General features: G+C 45.1%; 1 protein-coding gene across 3 annotated transcripts in view; it reads left to right on the top strand.

Annotated features, from left to right (window-relative positions):
* The first annotated feature begins 22,063 nt into the window (after positions 1-22,063).
* The window catches only part of NOX4 (NADPH oxidase 4), a 121,900-nt gene continuing 120,059 nt past the window's right edge, over positions 22,064-23,904 (top strand). For all 3 annotated transcript variants that reach the window (XM_064169752.1, XM_064169742.1, XM_064169734.1), the window contains exons 1-2: positions 22,064-22,288; positions 23,091-23,186. In XM_064169752.1, the coding sequence (XP_064025822.1) occupies positions 23,114-23,186 (73 nt within the window). In that variant the 5' untranslated portion in view covers positions 22,064-22,288; positions 23,091-23,113. The remainder of the gene's footprint in view (positions 22,289-23,090; positions 23,187-23,904) is intronic.

The raw sequence follows: 23,904 nt of genomic DNA, 5'->3' as shown, positions 1-23,904 counted from the left end.
GCAAGCTCAGTCACTACTTCATAGAATCGCAGAATCAAGCAGGTTGGAAGAGACCTCCAAGAGCATCCAGTCCAGCCTAGCACCCAGCCCTGTCCAATCAACTAGACCATGGCATTAAGTGCCTCAGCCAGGCTTTTCTTGAACACCTCCAGGGACAGCGACTCCACCACCTCCCTGGGCAGCCCATTCCAATGGCAATCACACTCTCTGGCAAGAACTTCCCCCTAACATCCATACTAGACCTCCCCCAGAACAACTTGAGACTGTGTCCCCTTGTTCTGTTGCTGGTTGCCTGGGAGAAGAGACCAACCCCCACCTGGCTACAGCCTCCCTTCAGGTAGTTGTAGACAGCAATGAGGTCACCCCTGAGCCTCCTCTTCTCCAGGTTAAACACCCCCAAGCTCCCTCAGCCTCTCCTCACAGGGCTGTGTTCCAGACCTCTCACCTGCTTCGTTGCCCTTCTCTGGACATGTTCCAGCACCTCAACATCTCTCTTGAATTGAGGAGCCCAGAACTGGACAACAGGACTCAAGGTGTGGCCTGACCAGTGCTGAGTACAGGGGAAAAATAACCTCCCTTGTCCTGCTGGTCACTATGTTTATCACTCACTCTCCGAGAATGTTTCTTTCAAGTTTGTTTTTTAAACATAAACACATGAATCTTGCTGTAAATCAGCGATGACTTTTTAGATACAATATTGCCAGACCTTTTCCGTATTATGTTTGCTTTATTATCTCTGGAATGAAAACAATGCAAAAGCAAACTTTCCAGCCCCCAGGTTAGGTTACCCCAAGGAACTGACATTTCTAGGAAGTTTCTGCTCAGTTACTTGGATTTAATTTGTTAAAATAACAGGAAGACAACTTGTAACCTAACAGACAAGTTAAATGACAAACAACAGTAAAAGTTATATTAAAAATGGTTTTAGTTTCCTTTCTTTTTTTCCTATGGCATGAAAAAGGCACACATTATGCATCAGCTTATGACTCCCTTTTGTTTCTTTCATTTACATGGACTGATAATCAAAGCATGAGAAATTTCCAGCTACATTAGAACTGTGGTAGAGAGGCAAGCATGGGAAACAGACACAAACCCTGGAGCCACTGAGTCTGGCCTGCCCAGGGTCCTGTGGTGTAAGGTACACACATTTAGCTTGTGCCTGCCTAGTGCAAGGCCTGTGCTGTTCCCAAATTAGGGAAAAGCAAGCCTGTGGCTTTGCCTAATGTGGCATGGTTTGGCTAACTGCCATCCTGATTGGCTGTTCTTGTGTCCAAAGGGCAATTAATCTCAGCCCACATTGATAAAAGGAGATAGCAGGTGAACAACCTGCTTTTGCTTCCCTGCTTTGCTTCCCTGCTCTTTGCCTGCTCTCTCTGCTGTGCCCAGCCCTGCTGCTGTTGCACACTGCCTTATTGCTTGCCTGCTAAACTCCACTGCTGTGAGTCACCAGGAGCAGACCCTGGATGCCTGCACACGATCAGCCTGTGTGGCCAGTGTGACATCGTGCTGAGACTGCACCACATCTGCCTCTGCACCTGAAGGTCCTGCCTAGAATCCCTGGACATATATACAGATAGTTCAGAAGAAGCCATGAGACAAGGTCAGAGATTGTCTGTGTCCTTTCCCCAGAAGCCAGGAAGATTCAAGCCTCAACGTCCAACAAGACAGAGTCCCCTGAAAGCATTTGGGCACTGTCTGGACTGTGGCTAGCTCCCACGAGTGGGTAATAATAATCTGTGAGTAAATGCTTAAATGCCTCTTTGTAATTCTCTACTGCCTGCTGCCATAGAGCAGAAAGAGCTTGAGCCCAGCTACTGGGCAAGCAGCATATTGGCCACAAGCAGCATTTAACCGCAGGAACCTTCTCTTCCAGTTCAATTAATGTTTGTACATGTTGCTGGTTATTACTAGATGTAGATATTATCCACGGGATGTTTCCATAACTGTGTAAGAACCAAAACAGTATTAAGATGAGTGGTCAGGGGTGGTGAGAGTTCTGAGTAGCAAAATTAATAAACAATATTAACTTTGGAAAATATCATCTTGCATCGATGCATTTCCCCTCCCCAGTAATAGCTTAAAATACTGCAAGTGACAGAGGGGAAACAATTGTGATGAGAAATGTTACACAGCACCAACACTTTGTCAGCCAGTTTCATTGCCCTTTTTAGATGTGAATCACAGAATGATTTTGTCTGGAATGGATCTCTCACATTAATCTCGTCCACCCCCCTCTGCAGTAAGCAGGAATGTCCTCAACTGAATCAGGTTGCCCAGAGCCCTGTCAAACCTCACCTTGAATGCCTCTAGGGATGGGGCCCCAACTACCTCTTTGGACAAGCTGTTCCAATGTTCCAGCACCCTCATGGTAAAGAACTCGTTACTAATATCCAACCTACATCTGCTCTTCTGTACTTTGAAACCATTGCCTCTCATCCTATCACTACAGGCCGTTGTAAACAGTCTCTCCATCCTTCATGTAGGCACCTTTCAGGTACTGGAAGCTGCTATTAGATGTCCCCAGAGCCTTTTCTTCTCCAGGCTGAACAACCCCAGCTCCCTCAGCCTGTCTTTGTAGCAGAGGTATTCCAAGCCTCATATAATTTTCGTGGCCCTCTTGTGGGCCCACTCCTTCAGGTCCATGTCCTGCTTACACTGAAGGCTCCAGAGCTGGGCTCCAGATGAGGTCTCACCAGAGCAGTGTAAAGTGTCAGAATCACCTCTCAGAATCTGCTGGTCATGCTTCTTTTGATGCAGCCTGGGATAATGCTCCAGCAACTCAATGTCTTTCTTTGTTTTATGAGAACTAATATGGAGCAGTGCTGCAAATCTCCAAGTGCTTGTTGATAGTTGTTGTTGTTGGGTTTGTTTTTTTTTTTGGCTGGGTGGTGCTAAAAAATTCTACAACTCTGCACACAGAAGTCATAGAATCACAGAATCATAGAATCAGTCAGGGTTGGAAGGGACCACAAGGATCATCTAGTTCCAACCCCCTGCCATGGACACGTACACCCAAGATCAGGCTGGCCAGAGCCACATCCAGCCTGGTCTTATACACCTCCAGGGAGGGGGCCTTGACCACCTCCCTGAGCAACTCATTCCAGCCTCTCACTGCTATCATGCTCACTGTCATGTTCCTCCTCACCTCCAGCCTGAACCTACCCATCCCCAGCTTTGCTCCATTCCCCCTAGTCCTGTCACTCCCTGATAGCCTAAAAAGTCCCTCCCCAGCTTTTTTGTAGGCCCCCTTCAGATACTGGAAGGTCACAAGAAGGTCACCTCAGAGCCTCCTCTTCTCCAGGCTGAACAGCCCCAACTCTTTCAGTCTGTCCTCATAGCAGAGCTGCTCCAGCCCTCTGAGCATCCTCATGGCCCTTCTCTGGACACACTCCAGCATCTCCACATCCCTCTTGTAATGGGGGCTCCAGAACTGGATGCAGTACTCCAGGTGGGGTCTCAGCAGAGTGGAGTAGACAGCGAGAGTCACCTCCCTCCACCTGCTGGCCACACTTCTCCTGTTGCAGCCCAGGATCTGGTTGGCTTTCTGGGCTGCAAGTGCACACTGCTGGCTCATGTTGAGCCTCTCATTCACCAGTACCCCCAAGTCCCTCTCCTCAGGGCTGCTCTCCAGCCAGTCACTGCCCAGCCTGGATTTGTGCTTGAGATTGCCCTGACCCAGATGCAGGACCCTGCACTTGGTCTTGTTGAACTTCATGAGGTTGGCTCGTGCCCATTTCTCCAGCCTGCCCAGGTCCCTCTGGATGGAATCTCTGCCCTCCAGCGTGTTCTTGCTGCCTTTGTTCCTGCAAAAGGAAGGGTGTGTGAACAAGCACTGTTCTTCAAAATGCATGGCTTTTTGCTTTCTTTGAACAATTGAGTTTCTAAACAGCAGTTTTCTATTTCTACAGCAAAGACAAAGACTAAAGCTTGGTGGGAAACCTAAAGTCAGACATTATCTCGGTACTCAAAAGGCAATTGTGAATTCTGACACCTAGAAACTATATGGAACAACAGGCAAACAATCAAAACATTCCCCAGCGAGAACAACACTTGCTCTGTGGAAGGTACAAATTCTTTGTTTGATGAGAACAATGTTTACTCCAAAGAAGTGGGAGCTCTTTATTGTGAAAGATAAACTGTATACGTTTTTATAGCTACAGCAATCATAAAAAAGGAAATGGATGCAGAAAATGTTCCTGTTAGGTATCTGAAATTGAAAACAATGCTCACAAATATTGTGGGACATAAATGGATGAAAACATAAAAAGCATTTTCCAAATTATCATCACAGTGGCTTGTTTGGTTGTGGATATAACAAAAATAAGTTACTCTCAATAAATATATACATATTTGTCTTCACACATAAGCACCAGTACCATGGAATTTTGTTTAAAGAATCATAGAATCAATCAGGTTGGAAGAGACCTCCAAGATCATCCCGACCAACCTAGCACCCAGTCCTATCCAGTCAACTAGACCATGGCACTAAGTGCCTCATGCAGGCTTTTCTTCAACACCTCCAGGGACAGTGACCCCACCACCTCCCTGGGCAGCCCATTCCAATGCCAATCACTCTCTCTGCCAACAACTTCTTCCTAACATCCAGTCTAGACCTCCTCTGGCACAACTTGAGACTATGTCCCCTTGTTCTGTTGCTGCTTGCCTGGGAGAAGAGGCCAACCCCCACCTGGCTACAGCCTCCCTTCAGGTAGTCATAGACAGCAATGAGGTCACCCCTGAGCCTCCTCTTGTCCAGGATAAACACCCCCAGCTCCCTCAGCCTCTCTTCACAGGGCTGTGCTCCAGGCCCCTCACCAGCTTTGTCACCCTTCTCTGGACACGTTCCAGTATTTCAACATCTCTCTTGAATTGAGGGGCCCAGAACTGGACACAGCACTCAAGGTGTGGCCTGACCAGTGCTGAGTACAGGGGAAGAATAACCTCCCTTGTCCTACTGGCCACACTGTTCCTGATCCAGGCCAGGATGCCATTGGCTCTCCTGCCCACCTGGGCACACTGCTGGCTCATGTTCAGCCTATTATCTACCAGTACCCCCAGGTCCCCTTCTGCCTGGCTGCTCTCCAGCCTGTGGTGCTGCTTGGGGTTGTTGTGGTGAAAAAGAGGTTCAAGTTTATGTACAGGTTTGCCTGGAAGATGAGATGAACTGCTGTAGCACTACTGTGTTAGCAGTGCTCGGTGTGCAATGTGTCTTGTGGGATGCAGAGACCACCCTGATGCTCAGCACTGTCATCCAGGCACGACTGTTGCTCTTGCAGTGTATCTTACCTAACACCTGGATGATTGGTGCAGAGCAGATGATGATTACAATTCCCTAATGGAATTACTGCTCTCAACTAAAAGGGTAAATATTTCTATTATTACAACAGCTGATACTGCTCAGACTCCTGTGAGACACACACAGATCTATGTACTTGCTAATTCTTTTAAAGACCAGAAACAGTTCTGTAGGTTTTAAGATGACTCTGGTTGTGGGAACTGTTTCTTTCTTTCTTTCTTTCTTTCTTACTTTCTTTCTTTCTTTCTTTCTTTCTTTCTTTCTTTCTTTCTTTCTTTCTTTCTTTCTTTCTTTCTTTCTTTCTTTCTTTCTTTCTTTCTTTCTTTCTTTCTTTCTTTCTTTCTTTCTTTCTTTCTTTCTTTCTTTCTTTCTTTCTTTCTTTCTTCTTTCTTTCTTTCTTTCTTTCTTTCTTTCTTTCTTTCTTTCTTTCTTTCTTTCTTTCTTTCTTCTTTCTTTCTTTCTTTCTTTCTTTCTTCTTCTTTCTTTCTTTCTTTCTTTCTTTCTTTCTTTCTTTCTTTCTTTCTTTCTTTCTTTCTTTCTTTCTTTCTTTCTTTCTTTCTTTCTTTCTTTCTTTCTTTCTTTCTTTCTTTCTTTCTTTCTTTCTTTCTTTCTTTCTTTCTTTCTTTCTTTTCTTTCCTTCTTTCCTTCTTTCCTTCTTTCCTTCTTTCCTTCTTTCCTTCTTTCCTTCTTTCCTTCTTTCCTTCTTTCCTTCTTTCCTTCTTTCCTTCTTTCCTTCTTTCCTTCTTTCCTTCTTTCCTTCTTTCCTTCTTCTTTCTTTCCTTCTTTCCTTCTTTCCTTCTCTCTCTCTCTCTTTCTCTCTTTCTCTCTCTCTCTTTCTCTCTTTCTCTCTCTCTCTCCCCCTCTTTCTCTCTCTCCCTCTCTCTCTCTCTCTCCTTCTCCCTTTCTCCCTCCCTTTCTTTCTCCCTTCCCTTCCTTCCTTCCTTCCTTCCTTCCTTCCTTCCTTCCTTCCTTCCTTCCTTCCTTCCTTCCTTCCTTCCTTCCTTCCTTCCTTCCTTCCTTCCTTCCTTCCTTCCTTCCTTCCTTCCTTCCTTCCTTCCTTCCTTCCTTCCTTCCTTCCTTCCTTCCCTGCTCAAACTTGCTGAGACATCAAATTGGTTTTGAGAACTTTATTTCAATGTAAGGGCTGCAGAAGGTTGCTGGACTCCTGTTCCTCATCCATTTTCTTAACATGCAGGGTTAGCTCCACTCCTCTACCCTCCTCGCACCTTCTGAGACTGCTAATCCCAAACGATCACCAACACTGCTCTAGGGAACGTTATACCTCAGGGAGGAGAGAAGGGCTACGAGGTTTGCTTCTAGTGCCACCACCTTCTAGCTGCAGAAAGAAGCCTATGAGGAACCAGAGAGTACTGCAAGGAGACAGAGATGTAGCAAGAACAGTTTGTACAGAAGTAGAACATAGGCTGGAAGTCATGGATTCTGCAGTAAACTTGCAACATAGGTATGCTGGTACAGCACCTACTACTACTGCTATAGTATTAGTTTATTGTCCACCACTGAGGTTTTTTGGAGGTTGTTAGAAGAAGAGAAATACCTGATTCAGAGGAATCATTGGATTACAATAAAATCTTCCAAATTCATTCTAAAGTGGAATTTCTAAAAGTCTTGTTTGGGAAAAACAAAAAAGGTGGTTTTAATTCTCATCATTGTATTTTGTAGTGCCTTGTTAACACTTACCAAGACTTCTTAACATGTACCACAGCATGTCAGAAGAAAGACTGTGAAATTCTGTATTCCAAATTACAACAGTCACTGAATACTAATGAAATGATCTGATTTTCTGGACCTATCTCTTTCTGGTTTTGCTGGGACTGAATCCCAGGCCAGCCACAGGCTGCAGGTGGTTAGCAGTTCTGAGTCAGCCAGGGCAGCTGACCAATGTTGTCTCACAGGTATACCCCAGACCACGAACACCACATTCACTATAAAGGAGAAAGTTTGTTGTGGAGAGGGGAGCCTCGTGTCAAATTTTCCTTCTTGTATTTCTTCTCACTCTGGTCCTCTTCCTTCTTCTACTCTTCAGGACTGCCTTCCTGGATATTATGACTGCTGCAATTTCACTGGCCTCAGTGTAGCTATAAATATACATCTTGTATTGGATACTCCATTAAATTAATTTTCACTTCAACCTGTAGATCTCCTCTCCATTTCTTGATTTGCCTTTTCTGCTGGGGAGGGATCACTGGTTGATGGAGTAACTGCTAGGGTTCTGACCCTGATGTGGGCTAAATGTAGGCAGTCTGACATGTCACATTATAGGCAAAGATAAGCATTTGGTGAACTCATTTAAGGAGCTGCTGATTTTAACAAATTGTGTTAGCTAATTAATGTTTTACTCCACAGAAATGCCAGGATCTGAGACTGAAAGTGAATTTATATTTTCTGTGCTCTTCCTTTTTGTTGCTTGAATGTTGCATCACTTAATACACTGGGTAAGGATTTCAGTACCATATCCATGCTCCAGTAGCTCAACACAGTACAGCCTACTCTGGAAACTGGTGGTAGAGGAATAGAGTTCTTGCCAGAGAGACTGACTGGCATTGGAATTGGCTGCCCAGGGAGGTGGTGGAGTCACTGTCCCTGGAGGTGTTCAAGAAAAGCCTGTCTGAGGCACTTAGTGCCATGGTCTAGTTGACTGGCTAGGGCTGGGTGCTAGGTTGGACTGGATGATCTTGGAGGTTTCTTCCAACCTGGTTGATTCTATGATTCTACTGATTCTATGCTTAAGAATGAAAGTGAGCAGCAACCAGCTCATAAAACCAATGTTCTGCTGAACTAGCTTTTTCCTTGTAAAAGCATTAATTCTTGTTAAATAAAACCTTATAGACTTACATAGTTTTAAAATGCCAGTACCTTAGTGTTCCAGCAGTCTCCTTGTAGATGTTGGGGAATGTTATCTGAAGGAAGAGCTGGCATAGAACTGAAAAAAAATTACTTCCTTTGGGAAGCAATTTAATTACAGAAAAATGCTTTTCCTTTTCACAGAGAGTTAGCTATTTCTTGTTTATTTGGTTTTGTCTCTCATGTCAGCCTGTTACCTTTACTGGCAGGAAAATGTAAATGCATTTCATTCCAAGCAAATGTATTTCACATTCCCATAGTGTCATTTATTAAAACACAGGCAAAATCTAACTGGTATTAAATTATTGAGAAATGATGCTACTTAGTGACCTTTGTATTTTAACTATCTTTATAAATCTTTGGACTCAAAAATTCTTCCAAGTTAATTAGTACTAGCTGTTCACTTGATGCTGCCATTTACATTTTTGGCTTCCAAAGTAGATGATAGCTTAAATTCCACTGAGGGTAGAGGGCCATAAAAAGAACAGCCCAAAAATCTGTTCAAGAATACTTGGTATATCATTCATCATTGAAATGATTTAATGTGCTTCTAATTGTGTACATGAGGAAAAAAAATACTAAACAAACAAACAACAAACATTTAAAGGCTGAAACTGCTTTTAGGCAACAAACTGCCACATAAAGAAGAATTACAGCTGTAATTCCAAGAGCCCATCATAATGAAAATACACATTATTAATCTGTTCTTGTTTATAAAGTGTTCATAACACTTTAAACAAAAAGAGGGAGCTGGGATTGTTTAGCCTGGAGAAGAGGAGGTTCAGGGGTGACCTTATTGCTGTCTACAACTACCTGAGGGGTGGTTGTGGCCAGGAGGAGGTTGCTCTCTTCTCTCAGGTGGCCAGCACCAGAACAAGAGGACACAGCCTCAGGCTGCGCCAGGGGAGATTTAGGCTGGAGGTGAGGAGAAAGTTCTTCACTGAGAGAGTCATTGGACACTGGAATGGGCTGCCCGGGGAGGTGGTGGAGTCACCGTCCCTGGGGCTGTTCAAGGCAAGGTTGGATGTGGCACTTGGTGCCATGGTCTAGCCTTGAGCTCTGTGGTGAAGGGTTGGACTTGATGATCTGTGAGGTCTCTTCCAGCCCTGATGATACTGTGATACTGTGAAAAAAAGGATGAATAGAAATAGAATAATTCTCACTTTGGGGAACAAAAGCAGTTTTTAAAGTTAGTTGTATCTTATGTACTTTTCCCTGAGATGAAAATCTGAATTACTGAACAATTTTGAATGCAGATGAACTGAAGAAACAATGTCATTATCTACACTATTTCTCTTTTGTTTTAATCAGTGTAATTAGATTTGCAGAAGGAAAAATGACAGAAGAAAATATGCATGAAGAAACCAAGCAATTCTTGATAGACTAAGTATTTGCAGAAAGTGTCTCTTGATAAAGAATCTACATTTGTATTTTCTTAACAGGGGAACCAGTAGCAAAAAAATAACCCAACCCATGCTGTCTTGATATGTACTCCATGCTTTTTTAATCAGCTACAAGTCCTGGTACTCACATTCAAGGTGTCCCATGTTTTCTTCTATTTGTTCCTTTTGGTTTGAGCTCAAGATACTTTTTGTGTGCAAATGTGAGCTTTGCTCTCTTTAATCAGTACATAGCAAAATCTCCTTTGGTACACCTGCCTTCTGTATCACTCATCTGCCTCTTTTCTGGGGATATTTCTTTTTCAACAACCTTTGGCAAACACACTGAAGACCTGCAAGACAGAACAGTGACTCCAGCAAATTTTTCAGGTGAAGCACAAGTAAGGAAAAAGAAGAACAGGGCTGTCATAAAATATGGTTGGGAGAAGCCAAATAGCTGTGGAAATTGTTCACTTAATGTACAGCTGAGAGTTGTGACTGCTGTGCAAAAGTATTTATTTCTCATGTGTGGAACTGGTCCACACAAACTCACAATACTGGTGGTTGGTTTAGTTTAAGCAGCCTCACCAGAAACTACTTCATTAATTTACAAGTGTTTATGTAACACTTGTGGCTCCAGAAGAATAAAGAACTTATACAATGAGACTTTCAGAAAACTGTCTGGAAAGAAAATATCTAAGATTGGTCTTAAACTTCCACCTAGACATGTTGCAAACAAATGGCATGGTCTGAAACAGAAGTCATAGTACTGGTTACAAGCACATCTATCTATGCAAGCAAATACTAACCCTCTAAATATTCAATAACATCTAATTCACAGGATCACAGGAAGACAGACATTGGAAAGGACCTCTGGAGATCATCAAGTCCAACTCCTCTATCAGAACAGGCCTACAGAATCTAGCCCAGGTCATGTATGAACACATTAAATCATGATTCTGAGATTCTATGATTCTATGAACACATTAAATGTTAAACACATTTAAGATGAAGCCTCTCAAGCCAGCAGTACTTTGTGTCAAGGCTTCTTAACAATAGGTGTCTGATGAAGCTGGCTCTGCTTGCTTAAAATACTGAGGGGAGAACAAGGAGAAGTGTTTTGTTCCCAGTCTGACAATCCTGTGAACTTCATTGATGTTGCTTCTCATTTCCTCTTATGCAAAACTTTACTTCAAGAAAGCATTTACACATGTGCTGAAAGCCCTCACTAAGCAAAGAAATCCATTCACTTAACTGTATGTTAGACTAGACCTCAGGGCTTGTTTTCTGCAAGTTGAATGTGTGCCTAAGACCTTTATTGGATGAGAGCCTAATTGAATAAAATAGGGGATTTGAACCTATCCCCTATAATCTCCTCCATAACTTTCACAATCTTTCTTCTCTAAACTATCTTGCCTGACACTGTTTACCTTGTCTTAGCACTAAATACAACATGATCCCCAGAAAGTTCCACATGTTGAGCTTCACCAAGCTGAACAGGGCATAGCGATCCTCTATTACAAAACTGCCTCTGTAGGTTGTATGAAGCAAAGAGTATGAGTTAATTTGCAGTGCAGTTAACTGCCAAGTAAGAATATTAAGCATCACTTCTACAAAACCAGCTGAATTCTGGAGTAAGGCCCTGCAATTGTGACAATAATAGGCACATTCTCAAGAAAGTTCAAGGGGATTGTGATTAAAAGAAAAACTTGTGTTCAAAATTAAATTGAAAGAAAAATGTCAGAAACTAAGGTATGAATGAATGGGCAAGTGCATCATTCCCCTAAAATGGAGCAGTAATTATCTGTATCAGCTGCTGTGCTAGTTTGAAGCTAGCTAGAATGTTTTGGTGAGAAGAACAAGATTACAGGCTGTGAAAGAAAACAAGGGTGATGTCTACTTCCCTCATAGGCTTGCTGAGATGTGTAAGAACAAGAAATAAAAAAACATATAGATAACCACTCTTCACTTCTCTTGTGCTGCTGGGGAGCTCTGAGCTGCATCTTGCTCTCTAACCTCACCCTCTATTTCTTTGGCTGATCCACTTTGCTTCCTAACCCCCCTGGATGAACCTCCATTCTTCTTTGGGACTGGGGTAAGGTTAAGAGGGGTAGGGAGAAGGTGGAGGGGTGGTTGAGAGCCCCTCCTGGGCACTCAGGTTTCTGGGAGGGCTGTTGTGTTTCTGTATTACCTTTTTATCTTGTATATTTCTGTATATAATTGTGTATACTGTAAATATTTGCTTGTATATTCTGCTAGCTGTAAATATAAGCTTCATTCATATTCCCAGAGCTGGCTGAGTCTAGTCTGGGTGATTTCCAAAGTGAGGGGGGGGTGGGTGGGGGGAGGGAACACCCAAACCATCACAGCTGCAGAGATGCAGAGCAGGAAATACCAGGGCTGGCAATAGTACTATGGATGTTTAGAGCAATAAGTGATCATAATTGCAGGTGAGCATTTCACAGAATCAACGAATCACAGAATCAAACAGGTGGGAAAAGACCTTCAAGATCATCCAGTCCAACTTATCACCCAACATCCTCTAATCTACTAAACCATGGCACTAAGTGCCACATCCAGCCTTTTTAAAAACACTTCCAGAGGTGATGACTCCACCACCTCCCTGGACAGCACACTCCAAAGGCCAGTCAGTCCTGTGAATAACTTCCCTCTAAGTCCAGCCTAAACTTCCTCTGGTGCAGCTTGAGGCTGTCACCTCATTCTGTCGTATACTGCTTGAGAGAAGACATCAACCTCCACTTGGCCACAACCTCCTTTCAGGTAGTTGTAGAGAGCAATAAGGTCCCCCCTGAGCCTCCTCTTCTCTAAGCTAAACAACCCCAGCTCTCTCTGCTGCTCCTCATAGGGCTTGTCTTTTCTGAAACTGGATCATTTACCAGTCTTCCACTTGCTCTGGGAGACATTAAACAGTCCTTCCCATAAAACAATACAACTCTGAAATTTAACAAGTTGTTGTTTTTTTGGTTGGTTAGGTTTTGTTTTGTTTTGTTTTGTTTTGTTTGTTTTTTTCATATGTTTCCCCCTCTCCATTGCCATTACTGGAAAGGTCCTCTAGTGCTTTGCTGCACCTCATATAGTCACAGTATCACAGTATCACAGTATCACAGTATCACAGTATCATCAAGGTTGGAAGAGACCTCCCTCACAGATCATCAAGTCCAACCCTTTACCACAGAGCTCAAGGCTAGACCATGGCACCAAGTGCCACGTCCAACCTTGCCTTGAACAGCCCCAGGGACGGCGACTCCACCACCTCCCCGGGCAGCCCATTCCAGTGTCCAATGACTCTCTCAGTGAAGAACTTTCTCCTCACCTCCAGCCTAAATCTCCCCTGGTGCAGCCTGAGGCTGTGTCCTCTCGTTCTGGCGCTGGCCACCTGAGAGAAGAGAGCAACCTCCTCCTGGCCACAACCACCCCTCAGGTAGTTGTAGACAGCAATAAGGTCACCCCTGAGCCTCCTCTTCTCCAGGCTAAACAACCCCAGCTCCCTCAGCCTCTCCTCATAGGGCTTGTGCTCGAGGCCTCTCACCAGCCTCGTCGCCAGGAGTCACCAGGCTAAGTCTAATTGTGAGCAGGGTATAAATATTTATTCAGGCAGTGCTTTTCCCCTCTATTTAAAAAGTGGTAGAGCACTTTCCCTCACTAGTGTTTACACTTTCACTGCCAACTGTAGGTGCTTTGTCTGACTGAATCCCATACCACCATTTCTCTCCAAGCTAAGCGGTTCTTTATCCTTCACCCTGCATTGCTTCCCAACTCTCTGGCAAGTGCAGCTGTATGGCACAGTCAGCTTTTCTGCCTCGGGTCTGTACTACTGACTGGCAGGTTCCAGTCACTGTGTATGTGATTTTGGGGTGGGTTTATTGTGGTGTTCTTTTTTTCCTCCCACTAGAACAGGTTGCTCAAGGCCTCATCCAACCTGACCTTGAACACCTCCAGGGAGGGAGCATCCACAACCTCCCTGGGCAACCTGTGCCAGTCTCACCACCCTCACTGGAAAGAACTTCTTCCTAACATCTGGTTCGAATCTCCTCTCTGCCAGTTTGAACTCATTACCCCTTGTCCTGTCATTACAAGACCTTGTAAATAGTCCCTCCCCAGCTTTCCTGTAGGTCCCCTTCAGACACTGGAAGGCCACTATAAGGTCTCTTCAAAGCCTGCTCTTCTCCAGGCTGAAGAGCCCCAACTCTCATAGCCTGTCCTCATAGCAGAGCTGCTGCAGCCCTCTGAGCATCTTCATGGCCCTCCTCTGGACTCACTCCAACAGTTCCATGTCCTTCTTGTGCTGGGGGCTCCAGAACTGCACACAGTATTCCAGGTGGGGTCTGAGGAGAGCAGAGTAAAGGGGGAGAATCCCCTCCCTTGCCCTGCTGGCCACACTTCGCTTGATGCAGCCCAATGCAGGGTTGCTGTCTGGGCTGCATGAGCACACTGCCAGCTTACATTGAGCTTTTCAGCAACCCAGACCTCCAGGTCCTTTTCCTCAGGGCTGCTCTCAGCCATTCACCACCCAACCTGTATCTGTGCTTGGGATTGCACTGACCCAGGTGCAGGACCTTACACTTGGCCTTGTTGAATGTCATGAGGTTGGCCTGGGTCCACCTCTCCAGCCTGTCCAGGTCCCTCTGGATGGATCCCTGCCCTCCAGCAAGTCGACTGTGCCACACAGATTGGTGTCATCTGCAACCTTGCTGAGGGTGCACTCAATTCCTCTGTCCACGTCACTGACAAAGATGTTAAACAGCACTGGTGCCAGCACTGACCCAGCGCTGATCTCCAGTAACAAGATGACATCAGTTGCCCTTCCCTTGTCCGCTGTTGCTGTGACTTCATCATAAAAACTACTACAATTGTCAGGCATGATTTGCCCTTTGTGAAGCCATCCCGGTTGCCACCAATCACCTCTGCTTTGTTTTCCATTTGCCTGAGCAGAGCCTTCAGGAGGATCTGTTACATGATCTTGCCAGGCACAGAGGTGAGACTGACTGGTCTGTAGTTCCTGGGGTCATCCTTTTTTCCCTTCTTGAAGATGAGCATTATGTTTGTCCTTTTACAGTCAGCAGGAACTTCACTGGTTTGTTTATTTGTTTTGGGTTTGGGTGGTTTGGGGTATTTTTTTGAGTTTTTGGTTTGTGGTCCTTCCCTTCCCTCCCTCCCTCCCTCCCTCCCTCCCTCCCTCCCTCCCTCCCTCCCTCCCTCCCTTCCTTCCTTCCTTCCTTCCTTCCTTCCTTCCTTCCTTCCTTCCTTCCTTCTTTCTTCTCTTTCTTCTCTTTCTTTGGTGCTGTTATAACCTTTCAGCTGAATGCAGGCATTTGCAGATATTACTTTCTCTGGCAATAGCATGTATTACACTTTAGTCTCTATCTGCATGGGCAGCAAGATACATCTTGGAGGCAGCCTAAAGGCATCTTTCAGAAGAGAAACATTTTAAGACAGATTGATTAGGGGAGAAATATCTCTACAATTATTTTCTGCATTCCCATGGGAATTTCTTCCTCAAATGTGAAGACAGAAGTGAAATTCTACAGAACCAGGCCACATAAGTGTTTTGAATAAGATGTACAAAGCTAAATGAAACTCCAGATTAATTATAAATAATAAAGTTGGATGAGTTGGGTTTTTTTAAGGGATTCTGAGGTGTGCAAATGTGAATAGACAAAGAATGAGCACTTCATCAGGTGGCATTTTCTAGTATCTGGATTATCCAACTAAAATGTGGTCAGTTTTATTCTGCTGTATCAAAAGTGCTTTCTTTTTTTTTGTTTGTGGATAAAAGGCAGCCTCAGTTCTCAGAAATCCTGCATTAGCTTCATGCCCTCCTTTGCCCTTTGCCTTTCCATTTTTTTCTTCCTGCCTCAATAACTTCATAGTGAAAAGTGCAAACAGCAATCTGTCAATGTTAATGCACTAGAACATGCCAATCTCTCAGATCTGCAGTCTTGATGCTTTTAACTTTATGCTTGTCCAAGGAAAAAGTTTTTCCAAGAACTGGGGTATTATGAATGTTTACTCAATGTTGATATTTATGATGTTTGCACAAGCATGTTGTTGGATGTTGTACTGTAGACTTCAAGAGTTTCTGTAAACCATGCTTTGTAAACTATAAGAGTTGTAGTTTGTACTGTAATTGCTTAACAATTTTCAGTTTCTTGATGAGCCTCTGGGAAACTTGGGTACTGCAGCTTATTTGGCACTCACCTTTGTGTCCTGGCACTGAATCAGGATGCCCTGATTAAATAGTAGCATGAGCTATGCCATCTTGGGATGTGATCTACCAGAGATGTAAAATAATGCTTTATTTCTTGTCTTAAATTATTGCTGCACACTCTTAAGCAGCTGTCTCCTTCTGCCTGAGAAGTGACTGTGTTGATATGTAGCATTTCTTGCCCATTTTAAACTTATTTCATTAGTTGTTTTAAGACTTGCTTATTAATGAGTCCACTAAAGCTTTGGCCTCTCTTTGAAGGACATCACTTTTTTATGACGTGCATATCACAAAGGATTGTTATTCAGTGGTGATGTTAGTGTGATTGCTCAGTAACTTTTTCTCCACACCAGCTCTGTTCAATAGCTTTTATTCATGGTCTGGAAGCATTAATAATCTTCAGTGCAGCACTGTAGCTAAATTGGCAAACACAGTAACTTGGCATATAAGCCTATAATGAATTATGATACTTGTACTACCTATCACATTAGTGAGCCTAGTTTTGGACTGCTGTATAAAAACAGAGGTTCCTTTTGCACAAAAGAAGATGAAATGTCTATTAAAATACCTCCAGCTCCAGAAACCTTGTCTTGTAGAGAACAGCCTGCCCAAGGGAGTTGTGGAGTGTCCCACTCCGGAGAAATTCAAAACCCACCTGAATGTGTTCCTGTGTGATCTGGTATAGGTGATCCTGCTCTGGCAGGGTGGTTGGACTGGATGATTTTCTGAGGTCCCCTGGCATTCTGTAACTAAGAACTAAATGCACAGTCTGTTCATTTAGCCAGGGAAAAGGTAATAAAGAAGTGACTTGACTGTAAGTTATATGAAACTGAAAAGTGATTTTTGAGGGTAGATTCATTTTCATGTAACAGCAAAGCACATTAAAATGTCAGTGCTCCCAGGATTATTTTATTCCTGTTTGATCTAAAAATACTGTGCAAAAGGAAGTGAAGAATGATGGATTAAGGGATCATTGAGCTTGGTATATTGCATCTACTTCCCTCTTCAAAGGTTTTAAACAAAGGTAGGGGTGTTGTGGGTGGGTTTTTTTTGTGGGTTTGGAGGGTTTATGTTTTTGTTGTTTGTTTTTAATAAATCATAGAATCATAGAATCAAGCAGGTTGGAAGAGACCTCCAACAGCATCCAGTCCAACCTAGCACCCAGCCCTAGCCACTCAACTAGACCATGGCACTAAGTGCCTCAGCCAGGCTTTGCTTGAACACCTCCAGGGACGGTGCCTCCACCACCTCCCTGGGCAGCCCATTCCAATGCCAATCACTCTCTCTGCCAACAACTTCCTCCTAACATCCAGCCTATACTTTCCCCGGCACAACTTGAGACTGTGTCCCCTTGTTCTGTTGCTGCTTGCCTGGGAGAAGAGACCAACCCCACCTGGCTACAATCTCCCTTCAGATAGTTGTAGACAGCAATGAGGTCTGCCCTGAGCCTCCTCTTCTCCAGGCTAAACACCTCCAGCTCCCTCAGCCTCTCCTCATAGTGTTTGTGTTCCAGGCCCCTCAACAGCTTTGTTGCCCTTCTCTGGACATGTTCCAGTCTCTCAACATCTCTCTTGACTTGAGGGGCCCAGAACTGGACACAGTACTCAATGTGTGGCCTGACCAGTGCTGAATACAGGGGAACAATAACCTCCCTTGTCCTACTGGCCGATTGGCCAAATTCAGAAATAATTGATTGAGAATCTCTGGAATGTTAGTATGGGGGAATATAACAGTTCCTTTAAATGCTAGAATAAATGCAATATATATTTTAATCCCTGTGCTATTCTCAAACCTGGTCCTAGCCCACTATGACATAAAAGAGAGGCCCACAAATTCAGTGGAAGGTGGGTTGGACCTTTTAAAAAGCACAAAATGCTTCAAGTTAATGATCTGTAAATATGTGGTTCAATTCTGTAATAAGTGCTCAAGAAAATCTCAGAGACAGTTGGAGAAATAAATATCACTGACATTTCTCTCGAATTGTCACAGAATGCACTCCAGCTGTATTTATATACACATTTTCCCCATGTGCTATTTGCTTGCATTCTTTCGTGACAAACCATCTTGCCTTGTGTTGGAGTTGTTATGCTATCTTTCTTGTTGGAATCAGGAATGTGCATGAGGTCATTTGAGGACAAAATACTGTAGGACCTCTTCTTATCGTTTTGAACTTGTGACACGATGCGGAGCTGTGGCTGCGCGCCTTGGTTTAGGAGAGTTTCAACTGGAGCATCCCACAGCCTGCAAATGCCATCAGTGCACTTGTGCCTTGCTGCCCATTTTGATGTGTTTGCAAGGCCTGAGGATCAGATCTCCCCACCTGTTCATAGAATCATAGAATCAACCAGGTTGGAAGAGACCGCCAAGATCACCCAGTCCAACCTATCCCCCAGTCCCATCCAGTCAATTGGCACTAAGTGCCTCATCCAGTCTTTTCCTTCGAAGTCTTTGGGCACAAATTCTACTTTTCTGGTAAAGGCAAAGTGTGGGCCTGAGATGTGTCTAATACTCCTGGACACTATAGCAGCAGTAAATAATGCATTATCATGAATCACTCCACCTTCATTGAAATTAATAAGCTTGGCTGTCACACAATCTGGAGAAGTATTTCACCCCAAGTCCACCAGGGAGCATGGAAGAAAGCAAGTTGATCTTGTGGTATGCAGCAAATGTGAAGATCCAGTTCTAAATAAAGGAAAGAAATGACACATGTAAAGCCATAAAAGCCATATGCCATCACAGAGGATATTACTCACATCCTAAGAGTGATGTATATTCTGATTTCTGTTTTACCCTTATGTTGTGACTGCACACTATAGTTAGAGGAAAAAAAAGATAAAAGCAAAAAGCATGGAGCTTAAGCTTAGTGGGAAAGTTTCTAAGAAATACAAGTTCACTCACAGGGAAACCCTCTTCTTGGTTTCTCCTGTGATTAGTTTTTACCTCGCCATTTTCAGTGTTTTATTTTGTTTCATGTCTTTTCTTGCAATGAAAAAAATGAACCAACATCCTAAATCTCTTCCTAGATGATCCTCTCACTTCCTTAGATGCACACTCTTTCCACTCAGTCATCATCCCTTTCTTTCACTTCTCTCTCGGATTCCTGCCTGCACAGTGTCTCACTTGGGGATTGTTTCCTTCTTCGAGCCTGGTGAAGGGCAGCAGTTAGGAGAATTTCCAAGGATGTGAACGCAATGGCTTCAATTCTTTGAGAAAGATCCAGCTCTCCTACTGTTGAGCAAGTGCTCTAATCACTCAGCTGTTATGCAGAAACTGCACTTCTCCCAGTCACTGTAATGAAATCAATGCCAACGTTTCCTTCTCCTCCCGGGAGCTCTGAGAAAACACATGGCTCAATCTCCTTAGGGGGGGGCAGGCAGAATTTAAGAGCCCCTGTTTGACTAAGTCTAGTTGCAACAGCAGAAAGTGAGAGGTTCAGATCACTCCCCAGACTGGAAGGGCACAGTGCTGCAGGAAGCTGCAGGATGATCGTGATATGCTGACAGAAGGAGGCACCCAGGAGTTACAGTGATTTGACTCTGTATCACTCTCAGGTACATCATATTTCGGCACCAGAGGTCTTTCAAGCCATGTTTGTAACATTGGATAGAACATGCAGCAAAGTGTTTTAGAGTACCTGAAAAAGCTCCAGCAGAGTAGATCTGAGTGTGGCAGATGTTCATGGGAAACAGGCTTGGAAGGTGAGTGTCTAGGCAGGGTGAAGAAGCAGCTTTACCAGGTAAGTATGCACTCAGTCTGTAAGAGAGACTGCCTGCCATGACAGCAGCCTCCAGCTGGTAGGACAAAGCACAAAGACCATCTTAATTGGAGGGCTGATGTTTGGCAAGCAGAGAAGAGATGAGTTTGTGCTCAAATGATGTTTGATAGTCACATTACAACTTCTCTAATTATTCACATTACAACTAGCATCTGTGGCCACTTCCAAGTGCTCTTACTAAGAAGTTTAAAACCCATGCATGTATATATCTAGAACTGTTTAAAACAGAGAAAGAAGACTGAAAACTTCCAGAGGTCCTTGGGAAGGCATGATTTAGCTACTTGAAAACAGCCTGGTTTTGCTGGAAGAATGCACTTGTGCCTTTCAGTACCTGATGGGGGCCTACAAAAAAGCTGGGGAAGGACATTTTAGGCTATCAGGGAGCGACAGGACTAGGGGGAATGGATGGAAGATGGAGATGGGTAGGTTCAGACTGGACATGAGGAGGAAGTTGTTGAGCATGAGAGTGGTGAGAGGCTGGAATGGGTTGCCCAGGGAGGCAGTTGAGGCTTCGTCCCTGGAGGTGTTTAAGGCCAGGATGGATGAGGCTGTGGGCAGTTTGATCTAGGGTAGGGTGACCCTGCCCATAGCAAGAGGGTTGGATCTAAATGATCCTTGTGGTCCCTTGCAACCCTGACTGATTCTATGAATCTGTGTGTCAGGGTGGCATTGGTCTCTGCCAATCTCTTTTTGGGATATTGATTCAAAACCTTTGTTTGTTTCTAAAGAAAAAAGGGGATGTTTTCTACTCAACAGAAGAAAAAAAGCCCAAACCCACTCTTAGCTCTGTACCTAGATAATCATATCTAGGATCCAATGTCAACTGCAGCATGAGTCATGTATTTCACGTACATTAGAACGCTTGGATAAGTGGGCAGTGAAGTACAGTTGCTGGCTCATGAGTCACCAGCTTCATGTGAGTAGGCAGTAAAATCCTGCATAAGCTGATTTTCAGAGACATTTCTAAGGGTATTTTGAATTATAGCATATGGCATGGGCAAATCATTTTGGTTTTGTTTGTGCTTGCTGCAGCTTCAGCTTTGGCCGAGGCCCCATGTTATTAGGCCTGACATATCCTACAAATTCTATTTTCTGTCATTCCAGCTTTGTCATGCCTGTCTAGAGAATTTTCATCATCTGGTTCCCTGTAAGCAGCTTCCATTTCTTTTTACATGCCAACAGAAATGAGGAAATGAATGGAAACAGCAGATAAGATAAATAAACTATGCTATTTCTTCTACTCTTAGTACTGCTTTGGCATCAAGCTATGGAATTGGTGAGCCTTAAATTCAAAATATCTATTTTCCCTTTCACTAGTTCTCCTTTTAGTGTCACTGGATGATATAAAATAGCTGTAATTCTCTGTCCCGCTGTTCCAAAGCTTCACCAGGCACTTCATAGAGCTGCAGAAATCCTGCCACTCTCTGCAGTGGGGCTCCTGCACAGCCAAAGTAGCCCCACCTGAGTTTCAGAGAAGCCATGTACTCTTTCAACTAAGGCCCATATATGGGTCAGATACAACTTCCATCTTTATATGGAACTTGTTTCCTCTTAGTTTTTTCGGGATCCTTAGTGAGGAGCTCATGAGACACACAACAAATGTTAACTTTCTGACTTGCAAGAGAAAGACAGCAAGCTCAAGCTGGACTGGATGAGGCACCTTAAGCTTGGCATCACCCAGAAATAAAACAGCCTTGTTCTGCTGCCAGCTGCTAGCTCAAGAAGCAGCCATGTGCACTGCAGTGTCTGGTTTAGGGTGGAAGCTCCCCTGGTGACTCACGAGGGTGCTGTATTCCAAAGTCGCTAGCAACAAGGGTGTTTCTTATACAGCTTTTTCTCAATATAAAAACCTGTAGCTCGTGCAACTTCCCCTCCAAAACAACCCCACCAAACACAAATCGAACATGAGCACCACCACGGAAAGCAGATTGCAAAGCCTAGCAATGAGAACGCTGGACGCTATGGCTGAGGGGATGCTCACAGCACCCTTTCTGGTGGCTGCGGCGGTCTTCCACCCTCGCTCTGCCTGCACAGGCTGCTACTCTGCCCCGCACCGCGGTCTGGCTCTCGCAGCACTCCCAGGGGACACCTGAAGGAGCAGGATCGAACTTCTAACGAGCACGTTCTGGCCCTTCCCAGCTTTCGAGGATCTGATGTGCAGCAAAGCAATAGTTTCCTGGATAGCTTCTTTGTTTCCCCCGAATTACAGTACAGATGCATGTGCGGCTGCCCCCCTCCCCCTCCAGCTTTTTGTGTCCCGTTTCGGCCGGGGCGGGGGAAACCCCAGGGGCAGGATTCTCGGTGAGGAAGGAAGTGCATTTGTCAAGGTGTAGGGAGAAGAAAAGCCGGCGACCTCAACCCGCGGCAGGGGCCCTGGCAACCCAGAGCGCATTCAGAGGTGGCCCCTGCGAGCCCCTCGGCATCCCCGATGCCCCGCCCGGGCCCACCGCGGGTCCCTGGGGAGCGCGGCGCAGCACGGGCGGCCGCCGGCGAACAAAGGGCAGCGCCCGGGTGCGCGGCGGGGCTGGACGGCCGGGAGCGCGGCGCGGCCGGAGCGCAACGCCCCGCGGCCGGAAGACGGGGAGGGGGTGGGGGGTGGGGAGAGGGGAGGACCGGCTCAGCCCGGCTGAAAAGCTCGCGCGCCTGTCGCCCCCCCAGCCCCCGCTCCTGCCCCGCCGGCGTCCCGCACCATGGCTCTGTCCTGGAGGAGCTGGCTGGCCAATGAGGGGAGCAAGCATCTCTTTCTGGTAGGGGGCTGCCCCTGGGGGGTGTCCCCTCGGCGGGGCTGTCCCCTCGGCGAGGCTGTCCCGTGGGGGAGGCTCGGGAGGTGGGCGCGGGGGTGCTGGTAGGCGGCCGGGGCCGGCCCAAGCGGCTGCCGACTCGGCGGGACGCCGGGGAGCCCCGGTGGTCGGGACGGCTTGCAGACTGGCCCCGGGCCCGCTGCAGGATGCCCTAGCCGTGCTCGGCGGGACTCGGGGGCAGGACGCCGCCGGGGATGGCTGGCTGGGATGCGCCGTGGGCCGTGTGAGGCTGACAGAGCGACAGGCGTGTGCTCTGGCCCCAGGACAAGGCAGGAGTCCCCTGTCCTCACGGGACTCGGCGCACGTTGTGTTTGGGTTTGCTCTTTGTTATATCCTCTTGGGGAGAGTTTTCGGGAGAAGATGCATCTGCCTGGTGATCAAGTTCTTCCTGTCTTTGTCTCTTTGTTGCGAGTAGTTATTCTTTGAGTCTTTGACTGCAACGTCCAGCTAAAGATTTGGAGCAGGGTTTTGTATGTGGAGGCGTTTTCCATCTCTCCGTAGTCTTTAGTACGAAGGTAAACTTTAGTGAAGTTAAAGTGAAAATACTCACATAGGAGCTGTTATCATTATTACTTAAAAAACATAATGATTATTTAATGCTGAATGTTAAATGCTTGATGTTTATTTTCCCACTCCATTTACATATGTTCACTAAACTACAGGCAGAACAGTTTATGAATGGGATAAACACTGGAAAGTTTGCACATGTAACTTTCACTTACAGTCTCCTGTTTCTGTTTCATTTTAGTTTCTCTGGCTCTCCCTCAATGTATGGCTCTTCTGGAAAACCTTCCTGCTTTATTATCAAGGGCGGCAGTATTATTATTTGCATCAGATGTTAGGGGTGAGTGACCCGGACATTACTTTTGCCCTGGGAATTGGGATGCTGGGAGATGGGAAAGGGGCAGAATACATTTGCTAATCGGGGATGACACAAACTGCTTGTTAACTCTGCAGAGTGAAGAAAGATTAAGTAGGAGATTACTGGGATGCTGCTGACAGTTGTTCAGGAGTAGAAAGTGAACAGTGTTGAGGAGAAAAAGAGCCAGTCAAGTGTGGGACAGCTATCGTTCCCCTTGCTCTCTGTTCCCAGCTGCAGACAGGCACACAGAAACACAAACATGCTCAACAGACGACTGGACCTCAGCTTTTTGTCATCAAAATGTTAGCTAAGCTTATGGGCTCGTGCTGGCAAATTCCTCCTAATCCAGTCATTGTGGTAGATATTTACTGAAGGAATTCTCCTGATAAGTCTGGTTTCTTTTTGGTCTTTGTCATCCTCTTAGGTATTCTGGTTTATGTAAATCATTGCAATTTACATCATTTTAGGTTTGTGTTCTAATAACAAATTCTTACAATCTGAATAGCTTAGTGAGGATCTGACTATTCTGATTTAACAAGGGTGACACCCATTACCACCAGAAGAACTCAAAAAGTCTGAGGAAGTAAGATACCAGTTCGTCTTGTCACGTTATCCAGAGCTACACCGTTAGAGTTGCTTGAAATGACTTGTAACCAAAGGGGTGGATTAAGGTTTAACAGCTTTTCTGGAAGATGCTGTA

The sequence above is a fragment of the Pogoniulus pusillus genome, chromosome 3, assembly GCF_015220805.1.
Source record: "Pogoniulus pusillus isolate bPogPus1 chromosome 3, bPogPus1.pri, whole genome shotgun sequence".
NCBI lineage: Eukaryota > Metazoa > Chordata > Aves > Piciformes > Lybiidae > Pogoniulus > Pogoniulus pusillus.
This window is presented reverse-complemented; position numbering and strand designations above follow the sequence as displayed.